Source organism: Helianthus annuus, chromosome 10, assembly GCF_002127325.2.
Source record: "Helianthus annuus cultivar XRQ/B chromosome 10, HanXRQr2.0-SUNRISE, whole genome shotgun sequence".
In the NCBI taxonomy this organism is placed as follows: Eukaryota; Viridiplantae; Streptophyta; class Magnoliopsida; order Asterales; family Asteraceae; genus Helianthus; species Helianthus annuus.
In genome coordinates, this window is record NC_035442.2 from 85,875,246 (window position 1) to 85,885,203 (window position 9,958).

Sequence of the window (9,958 nt, forward strand, 5' to 3'; positions counted from 1 at the left end):
TCGGACCATGTGATACAAGTCCAAAAGTCGGACCCTTCATGATTAATAACAATTCGGACCTCATGTAAAAAGTTCGGACCTTCATATCTCAATAATTCGGACCTTCATATCATAAAAATTCGGACCTTCATATCATAAAAGTTCGGACTCAAGAGGTCCATGTAATAATTTCGGACCAACCTAGTATCATCATACAAGTTCGGACCATTACAAGCTTAAACAAAATTCGGACTAAACAATCATCAAAAGGTCGGACCATTTATCATTTAAAACTCAGAGTTTTCAACATGCGTGAATTCCAAAGATCATTTCACAGAATCAATGGAACAGTTACGTTTGCAGAAGGCTACGATCAAAACCCTAATCTCATACATTGGCCAGTGCTGTAATCTAATTAACAATCAACAGTTCTAACATATCATGCATCTTAACATCAGGCAAATGATTACACAACTAATCATAGCCATTTCAAAATAATCAGAATCAATCAATAAACATAGAACTATAATATGTAGAACTAGGGTTTTGCATGAATCACATAATCAAGGATTAACATCAGGAAATCATAAAACGTTTACCTTAGATTGATTCTAGATGGAGAGGGAGATCAAAAGTGATGAAGAGCTTGTGCCAAGAAGATGATTGTAGAGGAATGGTGAAGGTACGTATGATGATTGTGAGGGAGGTTAGGGTTAAGGGTGATTAAGATTTCACTAACTACTCTACTCACCCCTAAGTATCATCTTTTACATAAAGCACACCCATCACAATATAATTTACAGTTTCATCACCAAGTTCATGTATTTGTCAAATCATTCGTAAAATAACTCATAACCATGCACAATCACAATACACTTTATCGAACCATAACGTATACAGTTACAAAGCAAACCAATTGTGCAAGTAAACAACTAAATAAACAGTGAATGTGCAATAAATGCGAAAGTGGAATCTCGGAAACTCGAGTTGTCACATTATCCCCAACTTGAAAGAAATTTCATCCCGAAATTTAGCATGCGGTTACTGAGGAAGCTAGTTAAGTTGTATCGTTTACTGATTTTCCTGGGGTGTCACAGGCGTCGTCTTCCTTTTGTTCTAGTCGCTGCCTCGATCCTCGTATGGACTCAGCCCTGATGTTCTCTGCTTTCAATGCTTCAACCTGAGCATCTTGTATTTGAGCGGGAAGGCTAGAGTGAATGGTAAGTTGTAACGCACGTACACGCTTAGGTGTAGAATCCTTTCGACTGAGGGCGTCAGCCACAACATTGGCCTTGCCCGGATGATATTTGATAGCACATTCATAATCGTTCAAGAGCTTGACCCCTCGGCGTTGTCGCATGTTTAACTCCTTTTGCTTGAAGATATGCTCGAGACTCCTGTGATTGGTGTAAATGGTGCACTTGGTACCGTACAGGTAATGTCTCCATATCTTAAGTGCGAAAACAACTGCTCCCAATTCCAAGTCGTGCGTAGTGTAGTTCCTTTCATGAACTTTAAGTTGGCGCGATGTGTAGGCAATGACCTTGTCACGTTGCATCAACACACAACCAAGTCCTTGGATGGAAGCGTCGCAGTAAACCACAAAATCATCAGTGCCTTCAGGCAATGAGAGGATAGGCGCGCTACAAAGTCTGTCTTTTAAGTGCTGAAAGCGGACTCCTGTGCATCACCCCAACGATAGGTGACACCCTTCTGCGTCAGTGAAGTGAGAGGTTGCACAATCTTTGAGAAATCCTTGATAAACCTTCTGTAATATCCTACCAAACCCAAGAATTGGCGGATTTCTGTTGGTGTACGGGGTGCAGGCCAGTTCTTGATCGAGTCAACCTTGGATGGATCCACATGAATTCCATCCTTGTTTACCACGTGGCCTAGAAAATGGACTTCGCGAACCAGAAGTCACATTTCGAAAACTTGGCATACAACTGCTCTTTTCGAAGAAGTTCCAAAATAAGCCTCAGGTGTCGTTCGTGTTCCTCCTGACTCTTAGAATAGACCAGGATGTCGTCGATGAATACAATGACAAACTTATCCAGGTAGGGCTTGCACACTCTGTTCATGAGATCCATGAAGACCGCAGGTGCATTCGTCAGTCCGAAGGGCATAACTAGAAACTCGTAATGCCCATAACGAGTCCTTAATGATGTCTTAGAGATATCCTCGTCTCGGACTCTCAGTTGATGGTAGCCCGACCTCAGGTCAATCTTTGAGTAGAAACTCGACCCTTGCAACTGGTCGAATAAGTCATCAATGCATGGGAGCGGATAATGATTCTTCACGGTCACCTTGTTGAGTTCGCGGTAGTCAATACACATTCTAAAGGTACCGTCTTTCTTCTTCACGAATAACACTAGAGCTCCCCAAGGCGAAGAGCTAGGACGTATGAAACCCTTTTCCAAGAGTTCTTGTAGTTGCGTGGACAGTTCTTCAAGTTCTGATGGAGCTAGACGATAAGGTGCTCGAGCTATGGGCGCTGCTCTAGGGGCGAGCTTGATTTGAAATTCAACTTGACGATGAGGCGAAAGACCAGGTAATTCCTCAGGAAATACCTCAAGAAAATCACGTACAATAGGTATGTCTTCTATCTTCCTTTCTTCCGAGGATGTATCAGAAACGAGGGCTAGAATAGCAGTGTGGCCCCTTCGCAAACACTTCTGGGCCTTAAGGAAAGAGATGATGCCCACAACAGCACCACTCTTGTCACCACGAATTACGAGGGGTTCTTTACCAGAACGAGGGATGCGGACAATCTTCTCGTTGCAAAGAATTTCCGCTTGCTGATGAGATAACCAATCCATCCTAATAACAACGTCGAAACTACCAAGTACGATAGGAATAAGATCGATAGAGAAGATCTGACCAGCTAAGACGAGGTTACAGCCCTTAACTATGTATGTGGCTTCAAGACTTTTACCGTTTGCTAGTTCTACCGTGTGTTTGGGGTTCAAAAGTGTTGGAGTGCGCTCAAGCATTTGGCTAACTTTTAAGGACACATAACTAGTATCGGCACCCGAATCGAATAAAACAGTAACAAAGAAGTCATCCAGAAGAAACTTACCCATCACAACGTTGGGATCGTTCCTTGCATCACCCTGACCAATCACAAACGCACGTCCCCTGGCACCATTGCCATCATTGTTTCCTCCATTATTGTTTCCGTTCCCCTGATTGTTGTTGTTGTTCTGTTTCTGGTTCAACTGGGGACAGTTTCTCTTGAAATGGCGTTCAGTACCGCACTGATAGCATCCCTTGTTACGCCGCTGTTGCTGCTGCTGATTCTGTGGAGCTTGTGGCTGCTGTTGACGATTCTGATTTGCAGGACGTGAGCTCCTGCAATCCTTGGCTTCATGACCCAGCTTGTTACATCTCTGACAACGACCCTTGTTACACGAGCCGCTGTGGTGCAAATTACATCGATTGCACTTAGGGTGATTTCCCTTGTATCAACCCTAACCTTGATTCCCAGAAGACTGCTGACTGGGGCTCCTGTACTCATCTGTCTTCTGCTGCTGGGACTGAGATTGAACTGAAGTAGAACCCTTGCTCGAATTTCCATCCCACTTGCGCTTGTTATCGCTGGGAGCATCAGAAGTAGTAATAGCGCTAATACGCTTGGGCAGCCTGTTCTGCTCAACTGCCTGATCAGTGAGACGATGAGCCAACCGGATGATTTGCTGAATGGTGCCAAGATTAGCTGAGGTCACGTGGCTTTGATTTCTGGGACCAGACCCTTAAGGTACAGCTCGATACACTTGAAAGGAGGATTCACCATAGTAGGACACAAGATAGCTAGTTCGTTCGATCTCTTTGTGTATGCCTTGATCTCAGACCCCGTCATCTTCAAGTTGAAAAATTCCACCTCTAGCTTGTGGATGTCGTCACGACTACAGTACTCTTCTTTGATCAAGTCTTTGCAGTCGTTCCATGGGGTGGCATTAGCAACCGCCAGCCCTAGCAGTTGAACCTGTGCTTTCCACCAGGTTAACACAGCACCTTCGAGTGTTCCAGTAGCAAATTTCACCCTACGATCTTCAGGGCATTCACACATCTCAAAAACAGACTCAATCTTCTCGAACCAGTGAAGAAGGCCTACAGCTCCTTCTGTGCCGCTGAAAGTACTTGGTCGGTAATCCATGAATGTTTTGAACGTGCACACAGGAGGTTGTGTAGGTTGACCTATCGTGAGAGTAAGGAAGGACAAAGTTTATCACAAGGGTTGGTTTATGAGAGTGAGATCTAAACATCCTAGGATAGGTCGAAATAGCAGGTTATACCTCCTGCTGGAACTGCTGCGAGTGCCTCAGCAACTCGTTCATTGATCAAAGCCGTCAACTGGGCTTGAGTCAGGTTGGTACCACCACGTCCTCCGCGTCTGCTCATGATCTTCACAACGAAGCAACGTAAGTGAGAAAAGCGTCGCGAAAGTGCGTAAGCGTGGGACGACAGAAGAGAGTAAACACACAAGGTTCAAATAGCAGTTATCACGTTAACTAATCCACTATGTGAACTATCTAACAGACAATATAAACATAAATCATACCACCTATTGTGTCGAGTCGTGCACGTGGAGCGAAGCGTCGTTGTGGATCGTTGAGCACTGTACAGGTTATAGTCTGGTTTTGTCAAAAAGCTTTTCCCTTTTTAAAACCAAGTTCACTATAACCAATGGCTCTGATACCAATCTGTCACACCCTCAAAATCCACCATGCGGAGTATCACCGCTTGGAGGCGTGACATGACTAGGATCAAGCCACCGATCATATTGAACAATGTATTTAACAAAATCCAACCACACAATATAATTGGTGATCAAAAGAAAGTAACCAAATCTAAGTTAACAGCGGAAGCATAAAATGTAAAAACAAAACATAAGTTCAATAAGTTCATAAAGTTCAAATGTTAAGCACGGAACATAACAGTCCACATCCTACAACGACCTCCTCCTCGTGCAAGCTCCATAAGCATCTAACAACCTGTAAGGCATGTAACAACGAGTCAACAACAAAATTGAGTGAGTTCACAGTTGGTTGTTTAGTTTTAAGTTGTTTCCGAAATCATGGTTTGTCTTTTGCTGGCTTACCTGCCGTGGGGGTTACCCCATAGTTGAAAATATGATTAACCAATTCCTTCTTTATTACCCAAACCATATCCATAATCAGTGGGGGCTTCCCCATGTGAACCACTAGACCGTTATCATATCGACTACTAACGAAAGTAGTCGATTAGTACACGCCCGTCCGGCTGGCACGGTGTGAGGTTTGTTAAACCTAATAGCGCTATTAACTAATGACCCGCTCGCCATTGGCCTCGGCGATTAAGTCGATATAAAATGAGGGACTTAATGATAGAGTTTTGTCTAGTAGGTTTTAAGGTTGTTGTCCCGGCCGACTGGCACGGTGTGAGGTTTGTTAAACCTAATAGCGCTATTAACTAATGACCCGCTCGCCATTGGCCTCGGCGATTAAGTCGATATAAAATGAGGGACTTAATGATAGAGTTTTGTCTAGTAGGTTTTAAGGTTGTTGTCCTACCCAAGGAGGACGAACGTACGTATTCTACCCAAGAAGAATACGCAGGATTAATATTGGCATCTACCCATGGAGGATGGCGGTACATATCCTACCCAAGGAGGATATGTAGGTTCCGTTTTAATTCTTTAACCCATTCCCAACCACCGGGAATCCCATGCCTTAGAAAGTGTGTGAACTCACCTTGGTTTGCTCGGTTAGATTAGTTACTCTAATAATCAGAAATCAAGCACGTCCTAATAAGGTACAGATAACAATCAGTTTTTCGTGCATGCATAACACGTATCCTACGTACGGTTTATCTACTTACTACTTCTATCACATACCACACAATACAAATGACACACTCTGACTTTTGTGGAAAGATCATAGTTAGAAATACACTTGTAACACTTGTTAGAAAATATTTTCTATGTGTTGGAATTTTTAGAAAATTTCGCCAGAGTTTCCTTTGTAAATGGAAGCGTCCATGCTAATAAGCATATCATTTTCTTTTCCAAAAATCATTCAACAAAAAACAACAATTTACCAAGAGTAAACTATTCCATTTACAAACCAACATGAACTTGATGTTTCATAAAAACGCGTAGTAACTTGGTAAGGCGTTTAGTGGGTTTAGTTACTCTCCAAAGTGTGTTTACTTTATTTAAAATCTCATTCTCGGGATTTTTAGATGTTCACAACTTGTGAACATATTTTACAAAAATATTTATTTACAACATTTTCATGTGTCACTAGTATCCATATACTTTACTTTATTTCCAAAATAGTGTAAGGATTATGATCTTTCGAAAACCGTCTTTTAAACTTGGTTCATTTAGGAAAATCACTCACAAGTTTTAGATCTACAAGATTACTAGATCACTTTGTTTGTTATTTTACAAGAAATCATTTTGTCACCAAGTTCATGTCTAAATATGGAGGTGATTACTTTATGTAACCACATAATCACCACTTATCTTGTTAAATCGTGTTTTTAATCATGATCTAACAAGTTCACTATGATGATTAATCATCATATTACTAGTAATCATCAAGCAAGCATCAACATATACCAAACAACATCATATTAACAATATTACATCATGTTTCATCTTATTTAAGCTTATGTTTCATGATTCAAGATTCAAGTCTTTTAGTGTACATATGTTTCATCATAATACATCTATTAACCAACAAAAACATGAAGTATCTAAGGATTAACAAGAAGCTTACAACTAGCTTGAAGTTAGGGAAGATCAATGGGGAAAAATGAGTGGATAAGAGCTTGTGGTAGAGGTCCTTCAAGTTCCAAGAGTTCCACACCTTCTTATTCACCTGTGTGCCCCTTGTAATAGCCTTGGATTGCTAGAACTTGAAACAAAAATGGTGAGTGTGTGTGTGTGTGTGTGAAGTCGGCCGAGAACAAGGAGGCAAGGAAGAGGAGAAGTTGTGGTGTTGAGGATGAAGGATTTGTGATCTTATAACCAACCAACTTAATACCCTTTGGTCCATGTGTTTCAACTAGTACCAACAAGATCTTACCCAAATCCAAGAAGAGATTTAAAAGGATTTTACAAGATTTGGAGAGATCTTTGGTGAGTGGGGTCCTCATGGGGACGGTCACAAGGGGGGGGGGGTAAGTTGTAATTGTTGATGGTAATTAATTTGATTAGTGAAGGTTAAATGTTAAGTCTAGAGTTTTAGTGTGTTACATGTATTATGTAGGGTGTTTAAGTGTTCGGGAACCATAACTAGCTTAGAAAAATAAAAACAATGTTTCTTGCAATATTTTAGTGTTCCGGGTAATGTCCGGTTGTTCGGTTAGATACCATTCCGTTAAAATGCTAAGTTATTCCATATAGTGTCCTATATATATCTCTTTGTAACACTTTTAATTCCCAACACTTAGGAAAGCATATAGGACCATTTAGTCAATTTTCTGCACAAGACTAGTATGTTAACAAGCACATGTAAGTATGACGCAGTAAATTAGAAAGCAGTTAAGTAATTCAGCACAGTCATCAAGCACTTTAATTATCATTAATAAATCGTACAGATACATGTAATTTTGAGGGTTGTCACATGCTCCCTATGTCCTCACATGCCCTAAAGACATTGTAAAACATTTATGTTCATACACGCTTTCCATACCTATTTACAAAGGAGTCTCTCAAAGATTTACAAGATTACAGTACTCACACAAAACGCATGAACTCGCTCAACTTTTATTGATGTTTTCCAAAATTACATGTATTTCAGGTGACAGGATGGATCTTGGGCGCGGGTGTTGTAACTAGAAGTAGACTTCAAGTTTAGATGTCATCCACTTTTGTTGGTTTGTGACCTAGGCGAAGGTTGTGTTTTAAAACTTCAAATTTACCATTTATTCCAATGATATTAAACCAGTCGCACATCATATGCTTCCACAAAAGTCAGGGTGTGACAGAGACGACGGTTCATCTCCTCGAAATCTTTATTCAACTCCAGATTATCGGAAGACGACTCCACCGGTTTTTTCCCGGTCCGCTTATCTTTTCTTCTACCGGGCGGTCGGGCCAACTCTTCAACTTCCTCGTCATCGTCCACAACAACATTTAAATCGACAGTGCGGGCATCGGAAGTTGGTGTTTCAGGGTCAACGGAGGATGACATTTTCGACCGTTTAGCTTTACGTCTACTACTAGACGTCATGGTCGGTACGCTAGCCCACTTTGGACTTTTTCTTAGAAGCTCCCAACATTTATAGTACGTGAAAACGCCTTTCGTTTTCTCGTACTCATCCATAGCCATAACGCCCCATCCAATCATTACACAATTATTAATTTTTTTAAATTAAAAAGTTAAAATGCTTCATTAAATAAAAAAATCACAATACTAAAAATAAAAAAATAAAAACCGACTAAACTTAAAAAAAACTGGAAATAAAAAAACAAATAAACTTAGAAAAAGACGATAATCTAAAGGCCGTATTGTTTCCGAAGTTTTTGGCGGTACATTTGCGCAACGGTCAACGCGTCGCCTTGGAGGTGATCGATCAGTTTGGACAAAAACTCTATGTCCTTTTCCGTTTGCCTTGCCGCTTGCATCTCATTAAACTTTTTGTTTTCGGCAACTCGTTCTTTCATAGTCTCCCAACGCTTGCGGCCGAGGTCTCGAATGTCTTGGAGACGACGATTCATCTCCTCGAAATCTTTATTCAACTCGAGATTATCGGAAGACGACTCCACCGGTTTTTTCCCGGTTCGCTTATCTTTTCTTCTACCGGGCGATCGGGCCAACTCTTCAACTTCCTCGTCATCGTCCACAACAACATTTAAATCGACAGTGCGGGCATCGGAAGTTGGTGTTTCAGGGTCAACAGAGGATGACATTTTCGACCGTTTAGCTTTACGTCTACTACTAGACGTCATGGTCGGTATACTAGCCCACTTTGGACTTTTTCTTAGAAGCTCCCAACATTTATAGTACGTGAAAACGCCTTTCGTTTTCTCGTACTCATCCATAGCCCTCGTTAAAACACCGACGTCACCTTCTCCGCTCGGCCGATTATTGTAGTTTCGTTGATAAACTTCTTGGAAGGCGTGACACTTGTTGTTGGTATCGGTCCATTTGCTAGAGATGGATTCTTTGTCACGATGTTCACCTTTTCCCCACGTACTATAAAAAAGCTCACGAATCCTGTTCCAAAATTTTGGACTGGTTTGAAAGTTTGCTACAAAAAGTAAAAAAAAAAGTTGTACGTTAAAAAACAAAATCGACGTGTAGAATAAAAAATAAGTAAAAAAATAACACTTACCCACATCGGGGTCCTTCGAAACATTGACCCACGCCCGAACCAACGTGTATTCCACGTTCTTCGTCCAAATAACGTAAGTACGCTTACAACGAGGTTGGTTCACGTCCTTTTTTTATGTGACCTTCTACTGTGTTTGGATGTCTCGCGATCTGGTTCGGGTTGCGTCTCCGGCACGGTATCCACCTCGGGGTCGGCTTGTTCTTGGGATGGTTGAGAAGCGCCGGGTTGGGAAAAGTTGTAAGTGGGTGGCATGAAAGGAGTAGAGCCGCTCAAGTAAGCTGCGTACAAAAACATGTTCGGGTACATGTCTTGAAGGTTAAAGTTTTGTTGCGGTTGGGTGGTATTTGGGTTCCCGGGTCTCGATGGATCACCAAATGGGGGGGGGATGGATTCATGGTTGAGTTTATAAAAGTTGGAAGAAGTAGAGAGAAAGTATGATAGAAAGTCGTTTTTTTTATAAAAAGTTGGATGAAAAGTGGGGTATTTAAAGATTAAAATGGGAATTTAAAAAATAATAAAATTATTAAATGAATTTACCGTTTGACAACGGTCATTTCTCAAACAATGTGCAATTTTTGGCGTGTTTTAAATCACGCCGGGGAAGGATTTTTCGAAAATCATACCAAAAAACGCCCCGGGGTGTGCGGGTTAG

General features: G+C 41.3%; 1 protein-coding gene across 1 annotated transcript; it reads right to left on the reverse strand.

Moving 5' to 3' along the window:
* Positions 1-8,467: 8,467 nt before the first annotated feature.
* Positions 8,468-9,612, reverse strand: LOC110882065. Its single transcript, XM_022130165.1, has 2 exons — positions 9,435-9,612; positions 8,468-9,222 (listed from the first exon to the last, which is right to left on the reverse strand). The coding sequence occupies exons 1-2, from the start codon at positions 9,610-9,612 to the stop codon at positions 8,468-8,470; spliced, it is 933 nt and encodes a 310-aa protein (XP_021985857.1).
* Between the last annotated feature and the right edge of the window lie 346 nt (positions 9,613-9,958).